The sequence below is a fragment of the Myxine glutinosa genome, chromosome 14 (genome assembly GCF_964187855.1).
Source record: "Myxine glutinosa chromosome 14, kmMyxGlut1.1, whole genome shotgun sequence".
Taxonomy (NCBI): Eukaryota; Metazoa; Chordata; class Myxini; order Myxiniformes; family Myxinidae; genus Myxine; species Myxine glutinosa.
This window is the reverse complement of record NC_136274.1, coordinates 85,193,990-85,217,380: the sequence shown is the minus strand read 5'-3', so window position 1 is coordinate 85,217,380 and position 23,391 is coordinate 85,193,990. Positions and strand designations below refer to the sequence as shown.

At 39.8% G+C, this 23,391-nt stretch overlaps 1 protein-coding gene across 3 annotated transcripts in view; it reads right to left on the bottom strand.

Annotated features, from left to right (window-relative positions):
- LOC137439987 (1-acyl-sn-glycerol-3-phosphate acyltransferase alpha) overlaps window positions 1-23,391 on the bottom strand; it is a 114,278-nt gene that overhangs the window by 47,541 nt on the left and 43,346 nt on the right. For all 3 annotated transcript variants that reach the window (XM_078768538.1, XM_078768539.1, XM_068136319.2), the window contains 2 exons: window positions 7,422-7,510; window positions 7,150-7,283 (listed from right to left, as the gene is read on the bottom strand). In XM_078768538.1, the coding sequence (XP_078624664.1) occupies window positions 7,150-7,283; window positions 7,422-7,510 (223 nt within the window). The remainder of the gene's footprint in view (window positions 1-7,149; window positions 7,284-7,421; window positions 7,511-23,391) is intronic.

The window sequence follows — 23,391 nt, the reverse complement described above, 5'->3', positions numbered from 1 at the left end:
CTCTCTTGTATTCATGTGTTAAGTTTCAGAACAATCACCCTGGTGATGAGGTTGGAGTGGCAAAAATACCAAAAGGCTAATGGGGACGGATGGACAGACATCCGGACATGAAGACACATTTTAAATGTTCATCTCTTGGAGAATCGAGACGACATGACCCAAAAAGAAAAAGCAATTCGCGACTTTGCTTTCACCTTTTACTAAAATCCATTACAAATACCAAGCAATCAAAATGGCTGTTTTGGGATCATTTTTCATCTGTGCTGCAAATGTCCCCACCTGCCCTCTTCCCGTTACCACCCCCTCCTCCCCCCCAAAACCATGTGGATGTGTTGCTCCAACACCTCCTCTCTTGTGACTAAGAGCTTGTAAAAAAGCCAACAAGATAATGTAAACTCTTTGTGAAACAAAATTCACTTTGGAATGTTCAAATTTATCTAACAAATCATAATTTGCATTTGATTTTTTTTTTTGGTATTGTTGTTAGATATTGTTTTAACTGCTAAATAGGGCTACCTGGATGGCCTGTAGGTACGCATACTCACCTCTAAGCCATCGAGCCTGGGTTTGAATCACGACCCAGCTACAAGCTACCGTCTCGGTGTTCTTCTCGGTGTTTTGCAGGTACCAGGTACGGTGATTCATCATTGTGTGTGCTATCCCACTGATGGACGTTAAACTGGGCTTCTCGCCTGCCAGCATTAATGAATGGGAGTTAAAGATCCCACGGTATCCTTTACGAAGAGTCGGTGAGCTGTTGCCGGCACCAGGAACAAATTACAAATTCCTGCCCTAACCAGCAGAGGGCGCTGCACCAGTGGCACAGCCACGCCCTCAGCCAATGATGCCACCCTGTAATCTCCATTTTGGGTTTCAGGAGATAGAATGGAGCCCTCCCAGGTCTCAAAGTATCTATCTTCATGTGTGTGTGTACATACACTACATGACCAAAAGTATGAGGACACACCTAATTCGTGGATTCGGCTGTTTCAGACACACCCATTGCTGACAGGGATATAAAATCAAGCACACAGCCATGCAATCTCCATAGACAAACATTGGCAGTAGAATGGGCTGTACTGAAGAGCTCAGTGACTTTCAACGTGGCACCGTCATAGGATGCCACCTTTCCTTTCCAACAAGTCAGTTCGTCAAATTTCTGCCGTTAGAGCTGCCCCGGTCAACTGTAAGTGCTGTTATTGTGAAGTGGAAACGTCCAGGAGCAACAACAGCTCAGCCACAAAGTGGTAGGCCACACAAGCTCACAGAACGGGACCGCCGAGAGCTGAAGCACATAGGGTGTAAAAATCGTCTGTCCTCGGTTGCAACACTCACTATTGAGTTCCAAACTGCCTCTGGAAGCAACGTCAGCACAACAACTGTTCGTCGGGAGCTTCATGAAATGGGCTTCCATGGCTGAGCAGCCGCACACAAACCTAAGATCACCATATGCAATGCCAAGCATCGGCTAGAGTGGTGTAAAGCTCACCGCCATTGAACTCTGGAGCGGTGGAAACACGTTCTCTCGAGTAATGAATCACACTTCACCATCTGGCAGTCTGACGGGACGAATCTGGGTTTGGCGGTTGCCATGACACACTACCTGCCCGAATCCATAGTACCAACTGTAAAGTTTGGTGTCGGAGGAATAATGGTCTGGGGCTGTTTTTCATGGTTCGGGCTCGGCCCCTTAGTTCAAGTGAAGGGAAACCTTAATGCTACAGCATGCAATGACATTCTAGATGATTGTGTGCTTCCAACTTTGTGGCAACAGTTTGCGGAAGGCCCTTTCCTGTTTCAGCATGACAATGTCCCCGTGCACATAGTGAAGTCCATACAGAAATGGTTTGTCAAGATCGGTGTGGAAGAACTTGACTGGCCTGCACAAAGCCCTGACCTCAACCCCATCGAACACCTTTGGGATGAATTGGAACGCCGACTGCAAGCCAGGCTCAATCGCCCAACATCAGTGCCCGACCTCACCAATGCTCTTGTGGCTGAATGGAAGCAAATCCCCAAAGCAATGTTCCAACATCTAATGGAAAGTCTTCCCAGAAGAGTGGAGGCTGTTGTAGCAGCAAAGGCGAGGGGGGTGGGGCGAACAACTACATATTAATGTCCATGATATTGGAATGAGATGTGTGATGTTTGGGTGTGCACATACTTTTGGTCATGTAGTTGAGCCTTGTTGTATATGTGTGTATATATGTGTATATATATATATATATATATATGTGTGTGTATATGTGTGTGTGTGTATATTTGTGTGTATGTGCGCGTGTATGTGTGTATATGTGTGTGTATGTGTGGTGTGTGTGGTGTGTGTGATGTGTGTGATATTTGTGGGGCAACATGTTTTATAAATATTAATTCCATCCCCTCCTTCCTCCATCCCCTTTTCCCCCATCGAAAAATACCATCGTGGATGCAAATACGATGATGAAACTGCACATTGCTCCAACACAGACTACGCCGTTGTGTGTTACCATGCTATCATGTTCCTCACTTCATACTACACTCTCTGTCCTTTTTTCATGCATGCACAATGCTTGTTCAGAAATCGAGAGAGAAATTGTAAAACACCATAGAACACGGAAACTGTGGCGTTGATACATAGGGCGCTATTGTTGAGCCTTGTTGAACATGCCACGGGTAAACGATAAAGTGAGAGTAATAAAGTACCAGTTACAACATTGCTGATGGGTGACGCTTGCCAAATCACTGACAACATGTACCCCGTGCTCGATTGCACGTCACAAAAAAAGCAAAGTCGAAGCGTTTGCTCAACCTGATAATGTCAATAGCGACAGATGAGCATCATGTTTGTGCAGAGCACAGATTTTGTGATAGAGTGAAAGGTACAATGTACAGCTCCGGTTGTTACACATTTGCCAATCAAACCATTCGGTCATTCAGCGATCCGCAACACGCGTGGTGCAGACAATATGGTAAAGGAAGCGATAAGGAGGTGCAATGTTCAATATTACAAAACAAGTGGGGCTTCAGATTACGACCTCCGCTACCAAAAGTGGATGGAGGTGATGTTTTCAAAACCCATCAGTTTGTCTGTTTGTTACTTGCCAGAAAAGTTTCCGGCAAGTATGTTGGTTTGTCTGTCGGTCTGTGCGCAGTACTACGTCTACACCGTTGCACATGGAATCGCCAAACTTTACACACATATTTGTCTTGCCCTGGAATAGACTGTGCCCAATTTTTAACTCTTGGCCTAAGGCCTCCATTATGACGTCATAATTCGATAATTCGACAAGTACAAAACTTCATCCAATCAAGATGCAATTTCTTGAGCGCCATGTCGGCATAAACTGGTGGAGGAAAAAAATAATGACGTCATCGGTCACGTGGTTCGGCCGCCATCTTGGAAAAACCGAAAAAATTTACACCTCTATATATATATCTCCGAAAGTGCTGAATAGAAAAAAATTGAGATATGGCTCATTGTAAAGAACTCTCCATGGGGAATAAAATATGTTAATGATGATGTCATCGGTGCCTCCATTATGACCATGATTCGACAAGTACAAAACTTCATCCGATCAAGATGAAATTTCTTGAGCATAATCTAGGAATAAATTTGTTTAGAAAACAAATAATGACGTCATCGGTCACGTGGTTCGGCCGCCATATTTGTCCAAAATGGCTGATAAAAAGTACATTCCGGCAAGTCCTCGGTCTCTGACCGATTTTTCATTTGTTTGTCTGTTTGTTTGTGAACAGGATATCTCAAAAAATTATGGACAGATTCAGACGAAACTTGGAGGAAAGGTTGGGCATGTGACAAGGACGAACGGATTCGATCTTGCCTCAGGTCCGAATCTAGATCCGGCCTATCGGTGGGATACAAAATGTAAACCGTTCAGCCTTGCGGAGGTATGCACTCGACCGAGTGCCGTTCCAGTTTCAACACGTGCAAACATTCACTCCTTCCCAAGCATCAAGGGAATACTCAAACACGTACACAAGAAAAAGGAAAAACAAGCCTTTGTTCCACTCCGATACGGGTACACAATGTGGTATAGAAAGGTGCAAAGACACGAGCTTTATCCGAATGAGTAATGGCGATGCCCTCTTGGGAAGGAAGGTTCGGCCACAAATACAGTGTGGGTCGTCTCTGTGTTTGGGCATGCCGCCAAGAAAATTAAAAAAAATGTGACCGACCATCCAGAGCTTTAGTGTTCTCAATCAGTCCAAGAACAAAGTAACAGTTGAGTGATGTGTTGTGCACCCTTTGATACTGCCCTGGAAGAATCAATATTTAATTTGTAGGTGCGGTGATCTGCACTCAAAATATTGTTGCGGATCTCGAGCCTGTCGACATAGAGAGGGGGGTTAAACCCTTTTCCCCCTCGAGCTTCGAGTCCACGAGGCCGAGCCGCCACTCCCGTAGCGAGTGTGCGGAATGGTATGTGGTCGATTCCCTAAGTACCTTCGATACACACGCCGCCGCGAGAACGGGGACTGGACCTTGCACGAGCCACGCTAGTCGGATACGCCCGAGCGTTTGCGTGTCACGTGACTCATGCCGTTAATTCTTATTGAACCCGATTGAGCGGTCTTATTCGTACAGTGCGAAGCCAATGGTGGAAAATGACGTGAACGACCAAATGGAAGGAAGAACACAGGATTATTATACAATTTACAATGATCAGGATAAAGAGACACAGAGCAGATACTTAATCAGTCTTATCTTAATCCCCGGACAAGTGCCCACTCACTCACGCAGGGAAAAGAAGGAAGGAAAAGTACGCGCTCCAAACGCATCCTTGGCGCCGTTCGCTCCGGTCAGCTCGCCGGGCGTGTCCCTCGAGGTGTTCTCAGCACGTGTGCAGGGAGCTCGTTGGCGTCTGTGGCCCCGGCAGAGATCGTCCTCGCAAGCACTATTATAGGCAGCAGAGCGCAGGGCACAGGGAGAGTTCGTGCTTTCTCTTTCGACACACCTCGCTACGACAGAGGGAGCTTAGCACGGACATCGTTGGGGGGCAGCGAGCAAAAGCGAGACTGTTCACAGAGCGAGTTCGTTCACACACCTCTCAGACAAAAGCTCTGAGTCCAACTCCACTGACTGGGGCGGGGGCGGGGGGCCCGGGGCAGGGTCTTATAGCCCCTCCCAGAGTCCCACCAGAATGTTCCAAGCCCCTCCCTTGGCTGCCGTTGTTAGCCACTCCCCTTGAGCGTTCATTGGCTGCCTGCCGCTTACCGGCCACTCCCCTGCAGTTCCTCCCTCGGGCCTTCCAGACTTGTTCCAGGCCCTAGCACATGGCATTCTAGCCCAATTGAGGCCGACATTAATGGCCTGCTCAACGCATACTAACACAGGAAAGGAGACTATGCTTAACATTTAATAAGAGATAACTGAACTAAGCGAGGCTATATGTTGTGGTGCAACTAACTAAGAGGGGGGTTATCTTTATTTCTCACAAACGCAACAATATAATGGAGTTCCAATGTAGAAAAAGTTTCACATTTACTGAACTCTGGAACACCAAACACCCCAAATCAAAAGAAGCAAGATAATCAAGACTGCCAAAGGGTACTCGGCCAATCACAGGGCTACGACATCCTTAACGAGCACAGCACAAGCATCAGTATCCCTAAAGAGCTCAGAATGAAGGAGCCAAACGTGCGTGTGCCCTACAAACGAAAAGAGGACGTGCTCTTCCTCAACGTGTAAATGGACGAGGTGTATTTCTCAAACCGTACACACATGAAAAGGATGGCACGAGGAGGGTTCAACAAAATGTGAGAAGAAACAAAAAAAAAATCACACCATTGTGTTCATAGCCGTCCACGTTTGCCCCGGCGATATTTAATTTATCGGGTACTGTTCGGTATCAAAAGTGATGTATCGACCTCACCTCTGAGTTTTTCAGGTCGACTGTTACACGCACTAACTCCTCATGGGAGAAATGTTATTGAAAATCCACAAACGTCCCGTTGAACAGCAAATACAACACAGGGATTTTCGTCATTTAGGGTGAATCTTTTCCTTGAATCAAAAGCATTCAGCAGTAAAGGAAATATGTAAGCTGGTAAATCGGACAATTATGGAACAATAAAACATTATTTAAATAAATAAATTAAGAAATCTTTGCTCCAGGGTGGAAAAATCAAAATACAAAGTCAATAATCAAGAAGGCCTTCCGAGACAACAATGTGCTGTTGCCTTACCCATAACCTAACAAACTACCCATAACCTAACAAACTACCCATACCATGACTAACTACCCAAAACCTGACTAACTACACATAACCTAACAAACTAACCATACCATGACTAACTACCCAAAACCTGACTAACTACACATACCCTGACTAACTACCCATAACCTAACAAACTACCCATACCATGACTAACTACCCAAAACCTGACTAACTACACATAACCTAACAAACTAACCATACCATGACTAACTACCCATAACCTAACTAACTACCCATACCCTGACTAACTACCCATAACCTAACAAACTACCTATACCATGACGAACTACGCATACCATGACGAACTACCCATAACCTAACTACCCAAAACCTGACTAACTACGCATAACCTAACAAACTACCCATACCATGACGAACTACCCAAAACCTGACTAACTACACATAACCTAACAAACTACCCATACCATGACTAACTACCCATAACCTGACTAACTACACATAACCTAACAAACTACCTATACCATGACGAACTACGCATACCATGACGAACTACCCATAACCTAACTACCCATAACCTAACTACCCAAAACCTGACTAACTACGCATAACCTAACAAACTACCCATACCATGACGAACTACCCAAAACCTGACTAACGACCCATAACCTAACTAACTACCCATACCATGACTAACTACCCATAACCTGACTAACTACACATAACCTAACAAACTAACCATACCATGACTAACTACCCATAACCTAACTAACTACCCATACCCTGACTAACTACCCATAACCTAACCAACTACCCATAACCTAACCAACTACCCATACCCTTTTATAAATAACATTCAAAACACAAGACTCCAGTGAGCTCAGAGTTCTAAAAAACCAGAACAACAATGACGTGAAAAACAAAAACACAAAACCAGAGAAATAAGCATTTAAAATCGTTCAAACACATTACCAATGAAGTCCAGTGCAGATTGGTGATTTGCAACGATGACACAGGGCTCAGGGTTCAGCAAGTACTCCCGACCTTCAACCTTGACTTCAACACCGTACAGCCACTGGAGATGGCTAACCACGGAGCGGACAAATCTGCAAACAGGAAAACTGGTTTACTTTAACATCCACATTTCATAGATTTTAACTTTCACTCGCCGTCTCTCTCTTTATCCGGCCCGAATCAAACTCTCCACCATGACCGAACCACAGCTCGCTCCCCAGACGTCCCACCTCAGGTTTTCCAGCGTAGGTCCCCTCAATGCGCAGACAGGAATCATAGCCACGGACAGAATGGACACCCACACGTAGTACGACAAAGCCTGTCGGACAAAATAACAAAACTCGTAACAAGCAACAATTACCGTGTTCATGGAGACTTGACAGTTCAAATGCCATGGGGTTTGTGCATATCTCGTGGGATTGTGAGTGCGAGTGCTGTAATAGTGCTAAATAGTGCTTCCTTCTGAGTGCTAAATAGTGCTAAATAGTGCTTCCTTCTGAGTGCTAAATAGTGCTAAATAGTGCTAAATAGTGCTAAACAGGGCTAAACAGGGCTAAACAGGGCTAAATAGTGCTAAATAGTGCTAAACAGTGCTAAATAGTGCTAAATAGTGCTTCCTTCTGAGTGCTAAATAGTGCTAAATAGTGCTAAATAGTGCTAAATAGTGCTAAATAGTGCTAAATAGTGCTTCCTTCTGAGTGCTAAATAGTGCTAAATAGTGCTTCCTTCTGAGTGCTAAATAGTGCTAAATAGTGCTAAATAGTGCTTCCTTCTGAGTGCTAAATAGTGCTAAATAGTGCTAAATAGTGCTTCCTTCTGAGTGCTAAATAGTGCTAAATAGTGCTAAATAGTGCTAAATAGTGCTAAATAGGGCTAAACAGGGCTAAACAGGGCTAAATAGTGCTAAACAGTGCTAAATAGTGCTAAATAGTGCTAAATAGTGCTAAACAGGGCTAAACAGTGCTAAATAGTGCTAAATAGTGCTAAATAGTGCTAAATAGTGCTAAATAGTGCTAAACAGGGCTAAACAGGGCTAAATAGTGCTAAACAGTGCTAAATAGTGCTAAATAGTGCTAAATAGTGCTAAACAGGGCTAAACAGGGCTAAACAGGGCTAAACAGGGCTAAACAGGGCTAAACAGGGCTAAATAGTGCTAAATAGTGCTAAATAGTGCTTCCTTCTGAGTGCTAAATAGTGCTAAATAGTGCTAAATAGTGCTAAATAGTGCTAAATAGTGCTAAATAGGGCTAAACAGGGCTAAACAGGGCTAAATAGTGCTAAACAGTGCTAAATAGTGCTAAATAGTGCTAAATAGTGCTAAACAGGGCTAAACAGTGCTAAATAGTGCTAAATAGTGCTAAATAGTGCTAAATAGTGCTAAATAGTGCTAAATAGTGCTAAACAGGGCTAAACAGGGCTAAATAGTGCTAAACAGTGCTAAATAGTGCTAAATAGTGCTAAATAGTGTTAAATAGTGCTAAATAGTGCTAAATAGTGCTAAATAGTGCTAAATAGTGCTAAATAGTGCTAAATAGTGCTTCCTTCTGAGTGCTAAATAGTGCTAAATAGTGCTAAATAGTGCTAAATAGTGCTAAATAGTGTTAAATAGTGCTAAATAGTGCTAAATAGTGCTAAATAGTGCTTCCTTCTGAGTGCTAAATAGTGCTAAATAGTGCTAAATAGTGCTAAATAGTGTTAAATAGTGCTAAATAGTGCTAAATAGTGCTAAATAGTGCTAAATAGTGCTAAATAGTGCTAAACAGTGCTAAATAGTGCTAAACAGTGCTAAATAGTGCTAAATAGTGCTAAATAGTGCTAAACAGGGCTAAACAGGGCTAAACAGGGCTAAACAGGGCTAAACAGGGCTAAACAGGGCTAAACAGGGCTAAACAGTGCTAAACAGTGCTAAATAGTGTTAAATAGTGCTAAATAGTGCTAAACAGGGCTAAATAGTGCTAAATAGTGCTAAATAGTGCTAAATAGTGCTTAAACAGGGCTAAACAGGGCTAAACAGGGCTAAACAGTGCTAAATAGTGCTAAACAGTGCTAAATAGTGCTAAATAGTGCTAAATAGTGCTAAACAGTGCTAAATAGTGCTAAATAGTGCTAAATAGTGCTAAATAGTGCTAAATAGTGCTAAATAGTGCTAAACAGTGCTAAATAGTGTTAAATAGTGCTAAACAGTGCTAAATAGTGTTAAATAGTGCTAAATAGTGCTAAATTGTGCTAAATAGTGCTAAACAGGGCTAAATAGTGCTAAATAGTGCTAAATAGTGCTAAATAGTGCTAAACAGGGCTAAATAGTGCTAAACAGTGCTAAATAGTGCTAAATACTGCTAAACAGGGCTAAATAGTGCTAAATAGTGCTAAATAGTGCTAAATAGTGCTAAATAGTGCTAAATAGTGCTAAACAGGGCTAAATAGTGCTAAACAGGGCTAAATAGTGCTAAATAGTGCTAAATAGTGCTAAATAGTGCTAAATAGGGCTAAACAGGGCTAAATAGTGCTAAACAGTGCTAAATAGTGCTTCCTTCTGAGTGCTAAATAGTGCTAAATAGTGCTAAATAGTGCTAAATAGTGCTAAATAGTGCTAAACAGTGCTAAACAGTGCTAAATAGTGCTAAATAGTGCTAAATAGTGCTAAATAGTGCTAAACAGTGCTAAACAGTGCTAAACAGTGCTAAATAGTGCTAAATAGTGCTAAATAGTGCTAAATAGTGCTAAATAGTGCTAAATAGTGCTAAATAGTGCTTCCTTCTGAGTGCTAAATAGTGCTAAATAGTGCTAAATAGTGCTTCCTTCTGAGTGCTAAATAGTGCTAAATAGTGCTTCCTTCTGAGTGCTAAATAGTGCTAAATAGTGCTTCCTTCTGAGTGCTAAATAGTGCTAAATAGTGCTAAATAGTGCTAAATAGTGCTAAATAGTGTTAAATAGTGCTAAATAGTGCTAAACAGGGCTAAATAGTGCTAAATAGTGCTAAATAGTGCTAAATAGTGCTAAATAGTGCTAAACAGGGCTAAACAGGGCTAAATAGTGCTAAACAGTGCTAAATAGTGTTAAATAGTGCTAAATAGTGCTAAATAGTGCTAAATAGTGCGAAACAGTGCTAAATAGTGCTAAATAGTGCTAAATAGTGCTAAACAGGGCTAAACAGGGCTAAACAGGGCTAAATAGTGCTAAATAGTGCTAAATAGTGCTAAATAGTGCTAAACAGTGCTAAATAGTGTTAAATAGTGCTAAATAGTGCTTCCTTCTGAGTGCTAAATAGTGCTAAATAGTGCTAAATAGTGCTAAATAGTGCTAAACAGGGCTAAATAGTGCTAAACAGTGCTAAATAGTGCTAAATAGTGTTAAATAGTGCTAAATAGTGCTAAATAGTGCTAAATAGTGCTAAATAGTGCTAAACAGTGCTAAATAGTGCTAAATAGTGCTAAATAGTGCTAAATAGTGCTAAATAGTGCTAAATAGTGCTAAACAGGGCTAAACAGGGCTAAATAGTGCTAAACAGTGCTAAATAGTGCTAAACAGTGCTAAATAGTGTTAAATAGTGTTACCTTCTGAGTGCTAAATAGTGCTAAATAGTGCTTCCTTCTGAGTGCTAAATAGTGCTAAATAGTGCTAAATAGTGCTTCCTTCTGAGTGCTAAATAGTGCTAAATAGTGCTAAATAGTGCTTCCTTCTGAGTGCTAAATAGTGCTAAATAGTGCTAAATAGTGCTAAATAGTGCTTCCTTCTGAGTGCTAAATGGCGCTAAATAGTGCTAAATAGTGCGAAACAGGGTTAAATAGTGCTAAACAGGGCTAAATAGTGCTAAACAGTGCTAAACAGTGCTAAATAGTGTTAAATAGTGCTAAATAGTGCTTCCTTCTGAGTGCTAAATAGTGCTTCCTTCTGAGTGCTAAATAGTGCTAAATAGTGCTTCCTTCTGAGTGCTAAATAGTGCTTCCTTCTGAGTGCTAAATAGTGCTAAATAGTGCTAAATAGTGCTAAACAGTGCTAAACAGGGCTAAACAGTGCTAAACAGTGCTAAATAGTGTTAAATAGTGCTTCCTTCTGAGTGCTAAAAAGTGCTTCCTTCTGAGTGCTAAATAGTGCTAAATAGTGCTTCCTTCTGAGTGCTAAATAGTGCTTCCTTCTGAGTGCTAAATAGTGCTAAATAGTGCTTCCTTCTGAGTGCTAAATAGTGCTTCCTTCTGAGTGCTAAATGGCGCTAAATAGTGCTAAATAGTGCTAAACAGGGCTAAATAGTGCTAAACAGTGCTAAATAGTGTTAAATAGTGCTAAATAGTGCTTCCTTCTGAGTGCTAAATAGTGCTAAATAGTGCTTCCTTCTGAGTGCTAAATAGTGCTAAATAGTGCTAAATAGTGCTAAATAGTGCTAAACAGGGCTAAATAGTGCTAAATAGTGCTAAATAGTGCTAAACAGGGCTAAATAGTGCTAAATAGTGCTAAACAGGGCTAAACAGTGCTAAATAGTGCTAAACAGTGCTAAATAGTGTTAAATAGTGCTAAACAGGGCTAAATAGTGCTAAATAGTGCTAAACAGTGCTAAATAGTGCTAAACAGTGCTAAATAGTGCTAAACAGTGCTAAATAGTGCTAAACAGTGCTAAATAGTGCTAAACAGGGCTAAACAGTGCTAAATAGTGCTAAACAGGGCTAAATAGTGCTAAACAGGGCTAAATAGTGCTAAACAGGGCTAAATAGTGCTAAACAGGGCTAAATAGTGCTAAACAGGGCTAAATAGTGCTAAACAGGGCTAAATAGTGCTAAACAGGGCTAAATAGTGCTAAATAGTGCTAAACAGTGCTAAATAGTGCTAAACAGGGCTAAATAGTGCTAAATAGTGCTAAACAGGGCTAAATAGTGCTAAACAGGGCTAAATAGTGCTAAATAGTGCTAAACAGGGCTAAATAGTGCTAAATAGTGCTAAATAGTGCTAAACAGTGCTAAACAGGGCTAAATAGTGCTAAACAGTGCTAAATAGTGCTAAATAGTGCTAAATAGTGCTAAACAGTGCTAAATAATGCTAAATAGTGGTAAACAGGGCTAAACAGGGCTAAACAGTGCTAAACAGTGCTAAATAGTGCTAAATAGTGTTAAATAGTGCTAAATAGTGCTAAACAGTGCTAAACAGTGCTAAATAGTGCTAAATAGTGCTAAATAGTGCTAAACAGGGCTAAACAGGGCTAAACAGGGCTAAACAGGGCTAAATAGTGCTAAATAGTGCTAAATAGTGCTAAACAGTGCTAAATAGTGTTAAATAGTGCTAAATAGTGCTTCCTTCTGAGTGCTAAATAGTGCTAAATAGTGCTAAACAGGGCTAAATAGTGCTAAACAGTGCTAAACAGTGTTAAATAGTGCTAAATAGTGCTAAATAGTGCTAAATAGTGCTAAATAGTGCTAAACAGTGCTAAATAGTGCTAAATAGTGCTATATAGTGCTAAATAGTGCTAAATAGTGCTAAATAGTGCTAAACAGGGCTAAACAGGGCTAAGCAGGGCTAAATAGTGCTAAACAGTGCTAAATAGTGCTAAATAGTGTTAAATAGTGCTAAATAGTGCTTCCTTCTGAGTGCTAAATAGTGCTAAATAGTGCTTCCTTCTGAGTGCTAAATAGTGCTAAATAGTGCTTCCTTCTGAGTGCTAAATAGTGCTAAATAGTGCTAAATAGTGCTTCCTTCTGAGTGCTAAATAGTGCTTCCTTCTGAGTGCTAAATAGTGCTAAATAGTGCTAAACAGTGCTAAACAGGGCTAAATAGTGCTAAACAGTGCTAAACAGTGCTAAATAGTGTTAAATAGTGCTAAATAGTGCTTCCTTCTGAGTGCTAAATAGTGCTTCCTTCTGAGTGCTAAATAGTGCTAAATAGTGCTTCCTTCTGAGTGCTAAATAGTGCTAAATAGTGCTTCCTTCTGAGTGCTAAATAGTGCTAAATAGTGCTAAATAGTGCTTCCTTCTGAGTGCTAAATGGCGCTAAATAGTGCTAAATAGTGCTAAATAGTGCTAAATAGTGCTAAACAGGGCTAAATAGTGCTAAACAGTGCTAAATAGTGCTAAACAGTGCTAAATAGTGCTAAACAGTGCTAAATAGTGTTAAATAGTGCTAAATAGTGCTTCCTTCTGAGTGCTAAATAGTGCTAAATAGTGCTTCCTTCTGAGTGCTAAATAGTGCTAAATAGTGCTAAACAGGGCTAAATAGTGCTAAATAGTGCTAAACAGGGCTAAATAGTGCTAAATAGTGCTAAACAGTGCTAAATAGTGTTAAATAGTGCTAAACAGGGCTAAATAGTGCTAAATAGTGCTAAACAGTGCTAAATAGTGATAAACAGTGCTAAATAGTGCTAAATAGTGCTAAACAGTGCTAAATAGTGCTAAACAGGGCTAAATAGTGCTAAACAGGGCTAAATAGTGCTAAATAGTGCTAAACAGGGCTAAATAGTGCTAAACAGGGCTAAACAGGGCTAAATAGTGCTAAATAGTGCTAAACAGGGCTAAATAGTGCTAAATAGTGCTAAATAGTGCTAAACAGGGCTAAACAGGGCTAAATAGTGCTAAATAGTGCTAAATAGTGCTAAATAGTGCTAAACAGGGCTAAATAGTGCTAAACAGGGCTAAATAGTGCTAAACAGGGCTAAATAGTGCTAAACAGGGCTAAATAGTGCTAAATAGTGCTAAATAGTGCTAAATAGTGCTAAACAGGGCTAAATAGTGCTAAACAGGGCTAAATAGTGCTAAATAGTGCTAAACAGGGCTAAATAGTGCTAAACAGTGCTAAATAGTGCTAAATAGTGCTAAACAGTGCTAAATAGTGCTAAACAGGGCTAAATAGTGCTAAATAGTGCTAAACAGGGCTAAATAGTGCTAAACAGGGCTAAATAGTGCTAAATAGTGCTAAACAGGGCTAAATAGTGCTAAATAGTGCTAAACAGGGCTAAATAGTGCTAAATAGTGCTAAACAGGGCTAAATAGTGCTAAATAGTGCTAAACAGGGCTAAATAGTGCTAAACAGTGCTAAATAGTGCTAAATAGTGCTAAACAGTGCTAAATAGTGCTAAATAGTGCTAAATAGTGCTAAACAGGGCTAAATAGTGCTAAATAGTGCTAAATAGTGCTAAACAGGGCTAAATAGTGCTAAATAGTGCTAAATAGTGCTAAATAGTGCTAAACAGTGCTAAATAGTGCTAAACAGGGCTAAATAGTGCTAAATAGTGCTAAACAGGGCTAAATAGTGCTAAATAGTGCTAAACAGGGCTAAATAGTGCTAAACAGGGCTAAATAGTGCTAAATAGTGCTAAACAGGGCTAAATAGTGCTAAATAGTGCTAAACAGGGCTAAATAGTGCTAAACAGGGCTAAATAGTGCTAAACAGTGCTAAATAGTGCTAAACAGGGCTAAATAGTGCTAAATAGTGCTAAACAGTGCTAAACAGTGCTAAACAGTGCTAAATAGTGCTAAATAGTGCTAAACAGTGCTAAACAGTGCTAAACAGTGCTAAATAGTGCTAAATAGTGCTAAACAGTGCTAAATAGTGTTAAATAGTGCTAAATAGTGCTTCCTTCTGAGTGCTAAATAGTGCTAAATAGTGCTTCCTTCTGAGTGCTAAATAGTGCTAAATAGTGCTAAATAGTGTTAAATAGTGTTAAATAGTGCTAAATAGTGCTTCCTTCTGAGTGCTAAATAGTGTTAAATAGTGCTAAATAGTGCTTCCTTCTGAGTGCTAAATAGTGCTAAATAGTGCTTCCTTCTGAGTGCTAAATAGTGCTAAATAGTGCTAAATAGTGCTAAATAGTGCTAAACAGGGCTAAACAGGGCTAAACAGGGCTAAACAGGGCTAAACAGGGCTAAACAGGGCTAAACAGGGCTAAACAGGGCTAAACAGGGCTAAATAGTGCTAAATAGTGCTAAACAGTGCTAAATAGTGTTAAATAGTTTCTGAGTGCTAAATAGTCTGCAGCCTCCTCACTCTCTGAAGACCTGGACAAAATCACAGACTGGTCAAACAAGTGGAACATGTCTTTCAATCCTGCCAAATCTCACTCTCTTACTATGTCTCTCCGAAAAGATCGACTGGACAACCCTCCCATCTACTTTCTCAACAATCCTCTCCAAGAAGTTCTGTCACTCAAGCTTTTGGGTCTCACTATCTGCCATGATCTTTCTTGGGAAAACCACATTTCCAAGCTGGCCTCCAAAGCCAGTCGCCGACTGGGCATCCTCCGTCGTGCGAAGTCCTTCCTCGGCACACCTGAGCTCCTCACCACTTACAAGGCTTTCATCCGCAGCTCAATGGAATACTGTTCTCCCCTATGGGCTGGTGCTCCTGCCTCACACCTGGCTCGGCTTCACGCTGTTGAATCCAAAGCTTTCAAAATCATTGGAATCTCCCGCGATGAAGCTATCTCTGAGGGCCTTTCACTCACTCACCGCAGGCAGGTAGGTGGTCTTTCTGTCTTCTACCGACTCCTCTCCGGCCTTGCTCCCCCAGCTCTCTCTGTGCTCTGTCCCCCAAATATTCCTACAGGTCGCACAAGATCTGCCAGCAACCCTCTGATGGTTAAACTGCCGAAATCTCGGCTCTCTGCTCACCTTCACTCTTTCATTCCTCTTTTCTCCCGCCTGTGGAACAAACTCCCACACTCCCTTCAATCCCTCTCCTCCCTCCAGGTCTTTAAAACAGCTGTTCACCACCATCTCTTATCTTCCCCCATCCATAACCTTGATCTTTTCTACCCCCACTAATTCACCCCAGATCCACCTTGTTTGAAATTCCAACTTATTTCCTGGAAATCCTGGCAGTGTCCATATGTTTATACCTCTCCCACCCCCCCCCCCCTTCACATGCCTCCCCCCCTTCACATGCCTCCCCCCCTTCACATGCCTCCCCCCCAAAGCCCTCTCCCTCCCACAGATCTCTCGATGTCTCCATGTCTCTCGGTCCCTGCTCTCAAATGTTGTGTTTGTGTCCTTCCCCCTCTCTCCCCATCTTGTCTACCGCTCCCGATGTTATTTGTTTTATGTGTCTGTTTGTCTTTCTGTGTGATTAATGTTCGCTCTTTCACGAGCCTCGATCTTGTATACAAAAAAAAAAAAAAAAAAAAAAAAAAAAATAGTGCTAAATAGTGCTTCCTTCTGAGTGCTAAATAGTGCTAAATAGTGCTAAATAGTGCTAAACAGGGCTAAATAGTGCTAAACAGTGCTAAATAGTGCTAAATAGTGTTAAATAGTGCTAAATAGTGCTAAATAGTGCTAAATAGTGCTAAATAGTGCTAAACAGTGCTAAATAGTGCTAAATAGTGCTATATAGTGCTAAATAGTGCTAAATAGTGCTAAACAGGGCTAAACAGGGCTAAACAGGGCTAAATAGTGCTAAACAGTGCTAAATAGTGTTAAATAGTGCTTCCTTCTGAGTGCTAAATAGTGCTAAATAGTGCTAAATAGTGCTTCCTTCTGAGTGCTAAATAGTGCTAAATAGTGCTAAATGGCGCTAAATAGTGCTAAATAGTGCTAAATAGTGCTAAACAGGGCTAAATAGTGCTAAACAGTGTTAAATAGTGCTAAATAGTGCTTCCTTCTGAGTGCTAAATAGTGCTTCCTTCTGAGTGCTAAATAGTGCTAAATAGTGCTAAATAGTGCTAAACAGTGCTAAACAGGGCTAAATAGTGCTAAATAGTGCTTCCTTCTGAGTGCTAAATAGTGCTTCCTTCTGAGTGCTAAATAGTGCTAAATAGTGCTAAATAGTGCTTCCTTCTGAGTGCTAAATAGTGCTTCCTTCTGAGTGCTAAATAGTGCTAAATAGTGCTAAACAGTGCTAAACAGGGCTAAATAGTGCTAAACAGTGCTAAACAGTGCTAAATAGTGTTAAATAGTGCTTCCTTCTGAGTGCTAAATAGTGCTTCCTTCTGAGTGCTAAATAGTGCTAAATAGTGCTTCCTTCTGAGTGCTAAATAGTGCTTCCTTCTGAGTGCTAAATAGTGCTAAATAGTGCTTCCTTCTGAGTGCTAAATAGTGCTAAATAGTGCTTCCTTCTGAGTGCTAAATGGCGCTAAATAGTGCTAAACAGGGCTAAACAGTGCTAAATAGTGCTAAATAGTGCTAAACAGTGCTAAACAGTGTTAAATAGTGCTAAATAGTGCTAAATAGTGCTTCCTTCTGAGTGCTAAATAGTGCTAAATCGTGCTTCCTTCTGAGTGCTAAATAGTGCTAAATAGTGCTAAATAGTGCTAAATAGTGCTAAACAGGGCTAAATAGTGCTAAACATGGCTAAATAGTGCTAAATAGTGCTAAACAGTGCTAAATAGTGTTAAATAGTGCTAAACAGGGCTAAATAGTGCTAAATAGTGCTAAACAGTGCTAAACAGTGCTAAATAGTGCTAAACAGTGCTAAATAGTGCTAAACAGTGCTAAATAGTGCTAAACAGGGCTAAATAGTGCTAAACATGGCTAAATAGTGCTAAATAGTGCTAAACAGTGCTAAATAGTGTTAAATAGTGCTAAACAGGGCTAAATAGTGCTAAATAGTGCTAAACAGTGCTAAACAGTGCTAAATAGTGCTAAACAGTGCTAAATAGTGCTAAACAGTGCTAAATAGTGCTAAACAGTGCTAAATAGTGCTAAACAGGGCTAAACAGGGTTAATAGTGCTAAACAGGGCTAAATAGTGCTAAACAGGGCTAAATAGTGCTAAATAGTGCTAAACAGGGCTAAATAGTGCTAAACAGTGCTAAATAGTGCTAAACAGGGCTAAATAGTGCTAAATAGTGCTAAACAGGGCTAAATAGTGCTAAACAGGGCTAAATAGTGCTAAACAGGGCTAAATAGTGCTAAACAGGGCTAAATAGTGCTAAATAGTGCTAAATAGTGCTAAACAGGGCTAAATAGTGCTAAACAGGGCTAAATAGTGCTAAACAGGGCTAAATAGTGCTAAATAGTGCTAAACAGGGCTAAATAGTGCTAAATAGTGCTAAATAGTGCTAAACAGTGCTAAATAGTGCTAAACTGGGCTAAATAGGGCTAAATAGTGCTAAATAGTGCTAAACAGGGCTAAATAGTGCTAAACAGGGCTAAATAGTGCTAAATAGTGCTAAATAGTGCTAAACAGGGCTAAATAGTGCTAAATAGTGCTAAACAGGGCTAAATAGTGCTAAATAGTGCTAAACAGTGCTAAATAGTGCTAACAGTGCTAAATAGTGCTAAATAGTGCTAAACAGGGCTAAATAGTGCTAAATAGTGCTAAATAGTGCTAAACAGGGCTAAATAGTGCTAAGCAGGGCTAAATAGTGCTAAATAGTGCTAAATAGTGCTAAACAGTGCTAAATAGTGCTAAACAGGGCTAAATAGTGCTAAATAGTGCTAAACAGGGCTAAATAGTGCTAAACAGTGCTAAACAGGGCTAAATAGTGCTAAATAGTGCTAAACAGGGCTAAATAGTGCTAAATAGTGCTAAACAGGGCTAAATAGTGCTAAACAGTGCTAAATAGTGCTAAATAGTGCTAAACAGTGCTAAATAGTGTTAAATAGTGCTAAATAGTGCTTCCTTCTGAGTGCTAAATAGTGCTAAATAGTGCTAAATAGTGCTTCCTTCTGAGTGCTAAATAGTGCTAATAGTGCTTCCTTCTGAGTGCTAAATAGTGCTAAATAGTGCTAAATAGTGCTTCCTTCTGAGTGCTAAATAGTGCTTCCTTCTGAGTGCTAAATGGCGCTAAATAGTGCTAAATAGTGCTAAACAGGGCTAAATAGTGCTAAACAGTGCTAAACAGTGCTAAATAGTGTTAAATAGTGCTAAATAGTGCTTCCTTCTGAGTGCTAAATAGTGCTTCCTTCTGAGTGCTAAATAGTGCTAAATAGTGCTAAACAGTGCTAAACAGGGCTAAATAGTGCTAAACAGTGCTAAACAGTGCTAAACAGTGCTAAATAGTGCTAAACAGTGCTAAACAGTGCTAAACAGTGTTAAATAGTGCTAAATAGTGCTAAATAGTGCTTCCTTCTGAGTGCTAAATAGTGCTAAATAGTGCTTCCTTCTGAGTGCTAAATAGTGCTAAATAGTGCTAAATAGTGCTAAATAGTGCTAATTAGTGCTAAACATGGCTAAATAGGGCTAAACAGGGCTAAATAGTGCTAAATAGTGTTAAATAGTGCTAAATAGTGCTAAACAGTGCTAAACAGTGCTAAACAGTGCTAAATAGTGCTAAATAGTGCTAAATAGTGCTAAATAGTGCTAAATAGTGCTAAACAGGGCTAAACAGGGCTAAACAGGGCTAAATAGTGCTAAATAGTGCTAAATAGTGCTAAACAGTGCTAAATAGTGTTAAATAGTGCTAAATAGTGCTTCCTTCTGAGTGCTAAATAGTGCTAAATAGTGCTAAACAGGGCTAAATAGTGCTAAACAGTGCTAAACAGTGCTAAATAGTGCTAAATAGTGTTAAATAGTGCTAAATAGTGCTAAATAGTGCTAAATAGTGCTAAACAGTGCTAAACAGTGCTAAATAGTGCTAAATAGTGTTAAATAGTGCTAAATAGTGCTAAATAGTGCTAAATAGTGCTAAACAGTGCTAAATAGTGCTAAATAGTGCTAAATAGTGCTAAACAGGGCTAAACAGGGCTAAACAGGGCTAAACAGGGCTAAATAGTGCTAAATAGTGCTAAATAGTGTTAAATAGTGCTAAATAGTGCTTCCTTCTGAGTGCTAAATAGTGCTAAATAGTGCTTCCTTCTGAGTGCTAAATAGTGCTAAATAGTGCTTCCTTCTGAGTGCTAAATAGTGCTAAATAGTGCTAAATAGTGCTAAATAGTGCTAAACAGGGCTAAATAGTGCTAAATAGTGCTAAACAGTGCTAAATAGTGCTAAACAGGGCTAAATAGTGCTAAATAGTGCTAAACAGGGCTAAATAGTGCTAAATAGTGCTAAATAGTGTTAAATAGTGCTAAACAGGGCTAAATAGTGCTAAATAGTGCTAAACAGTGCTAAATAGTGCTAAACAGTGCTAAACAGTGCTAAATAGTGCTAAATAGTGCTAAATAGTGCTAAACAGTGCTAAATAGTGCTAAACAGGGCTAAATAGTGCTAAATAGTGCTAAACAGGGCTAAATAGTGCTAAACAGGGCTAAATAGTGCTAAACAGGGCTAAATAGTGCTAAACAGGGCTAAATAGTGCTAAACAGGGCTAAATAGTGCTAAATAGTGCTAAACAGTGCTAAATAGTGCTAAACAGGGCTAAATAGTGCTAAATAGTGCTAAACAGGGCTAAATAGTGCTAAACAGGGCTAAATAGTGCTAAATAGTGCTAAACAGGGCTAAATAGTGCTAAATAGTGCTAAACAGTGCTAAATAGTGCTAAATAGTGCTAAACAGGGCTAAATAGTGCTAAACAGTGCTAAATAGTGCTAAATAGTGCTAAATAGTGCTAAACAGTGCTAAATAGTGCTAAATAGTGCTAAATAGTGGTAAACAGGGCTAAACAGGGCTAAACAGTGCTAAACAGTGCTAAATAGTGTTAAATAGTGCTAAATAGTGCTAAACAGTGCTAAACAGTGCTAAATAGTGCTAAATAGTGCTAAATAGTGCTAAATAGTGCTAAATAGTGCTAAACAGGGCTAAACAGGGCTAAACAGGGCTAAATAGTGCTAAATAGTGCTAAACAGTGCTAAATAGTGTTAAATAGTGCTAAATAGTGCTTCCTTCTGAGTGCTAAATAGTGCTAAATAGTGCTAAATAGTGCTAAACAGGGCTAAATAGTGCTAAACAGTGCTAAACAGTGCTAAATAGTGTTAAATAGTGCTAAATAGTGCTAAATAGTGCTAAACAGTGCTAAATAGTGCTAAATAGTGCTATATAGTGCTAAATAGTGCTAAATAGTGCTAAATAGTGCTAAACAGGGCTAAACAGGGCTAAGCAGGGCTAAATAGTGCTAAACAGTGCTAAATAGTGCTAAATAGTGCTAAACAGTGCTAAATAGTGTTAAATAGTGCTAAATAGTGCTTCCTTCTGAGTGCTAAATAGTGCTAAATAGTGCTTCCTTCTGAGTGCTAAATAGTGCTAAATAGTGCTTCCTTCTGAGTGCTAAATAGTGCTAAATAGTGCTAAATAGTGCTTCCTTCTGAGTGCTAAATAGTGCTTCCTTCTGAGTGCTAAATAGTGCTAAATAGTGCTAAACAGTGCTAAACAGGGCTAAATAGTGCTAAACAGTGCTAAACAGTGCTAAATAGTGTTAAATAGTGCTAAATAGTGCTTCCTTCTGAGTGCTAAATAGTGCTAAATAGTGCTTCCTTCTGAGTGCTAAATAGTGCTAAATAGTGCTTCCTTCTGAGTGCTAAATAGTGCTAAATAGTGCTTCCTTCTGAGTGCTAAATAGTGCTAAATAGTGCTAAATAGTGCTTCCTTCTGAGTGCTAAATGGCGCTAAATAGTGCTAAATAGTGCTAAATAGTGCTAAATAGTGCTAAACAGGGCTAAATAGTGCTAAACAGTGCTAAATAGTGCTAAACAGTGCTAAATAGTGTTAAATAGTGCTAAATAGTGCTTCCTTCTGAGTGCTAAATAGTGCTAAATAGTGCTTCCTTCTGAGTGCTAAATAGTGCTAAATAGTGCTAAACAGGGCTAAATAGTGCTAAATAGTGCTAAACAGGGCTAAATAGTGCTAAATAGTGCTAAACAGTGCTAAATAGTGTTAAATAGTGCTAAACAGGGCTAAATAGTGCTAAATAGTGCTAAACAGTGCTAAATAGTGCTAAACAGTGCTAAATAGTGCTAAATAGTGCTAAACAGTGCTAAATAGTGCTAAACAGGGCTAAATAGTGCTAAATAGTGCTAAACAGGGCTAAATAGTGCTAAACAGGGCTAAACAGGGCTAAATAGTGCTAAATAGTGCTAAACAGGGCTAAATAGTGCTAAATAGTGCTAAACAGGGCTAAACAGGGCTAAATAGTGCTAAACAGGGCTAAATAGTGCTAAATAGTGCTAAATAGTGCTAAACAGTGCTAAATAGTGTTAAATAGTGCTAAACAGGGCTAAATAGTGCTAAATAGTGCTAAACAGTGCTAAATAGTGCTAAACAGTGCTAAACAGTGCTAAATAGTGCTAAACAGTGCTAAATAGTGCTAAACAGGGCTAAATAGTGCTAAATAGTGCTAAACAGGGCTAAATAGTGCTAAACAGGGCTAAATAGTGCTAAACAGGGCTAAATAGTGCTAAACAGGGCTAAATAGTGCTAAACAGGGCTAAATAGTGCTAAATAGTGCTAAACAGTGCTAAATAGTGCTAAACAGGGCTAAATAGTGCTAAATAGTGCTAAACAGGGCTAAATAGTGCTAAACAGGGCTAAATAGTGCTAAATAGTGCTAAACAGGGCTAAATAGTGCTAAATAGTGCTAAACAGGGCTAAATAGTGCTAAACAGTGCTAAATAGTGCTAAATAGTGCTAAATAGTGCTAAACAGTGCTAAATAGTGCTAAATAGTGCTAAATAGTGGTAAACAGGGCTAAACAGGGCTAAACAGTGCTAAACAGTGCTAAATAGTGCTAAATAGTGCTAAATAGTGCTAAACAGTGCTAAACAGTGCTAAATAGTGCTAAATAGTGCTAAATAGTGCTAAATAGTGCTAAATAGTGCTAAACAGGGCTAAACAGGGCTAAACAGGGCTAAATAGTGCTAAATAGTGCTAAACAGTGCTAAATAGTGTTAAATAGTGCTAAATAGTGCTTCCTTCTGAGTGCTAAATAGTGCTAAATAGTGCTAAATAGTGCTAAACAGGGCTAAATAGTGCTAAACAGTGCTAAACAGTGCTAAATAGTGTTAAATAGTGCTAAATAGTGCTAAATAGTGCTAAACAGTGCTAAATAGTGCTAAATAGTGCTATATAGTGCTAAATAGTGCTAAATAGTGCTAAATAGTGCTAAACAGGGCTAAACAGGGCTAAGCAGGGCTAAATAGTGCTAAACAGTGCTAAATAGTGCTAAATAGTGCTAAACAGTGCTAAATAGTGTTAAATAGTGCTAAATAGTGCTTCCTTCTGAGTGCTAAATAGTGCTAAATAGTGCTTCCTTCTGAGTGCTAAATAGTGCTAAATAGTGCTTCCTTCTGAGTGCTAAATAGTGCTAAATAGTGCTAAATAGTGCTTCCTTCTGAGTGCTAAATAGTGCTTCCTTCTGAGTGCTAAATAGTGCTAAATAGTGCTAAACAGTGCTAAACAGGGCTAAATAGTGCTAAAC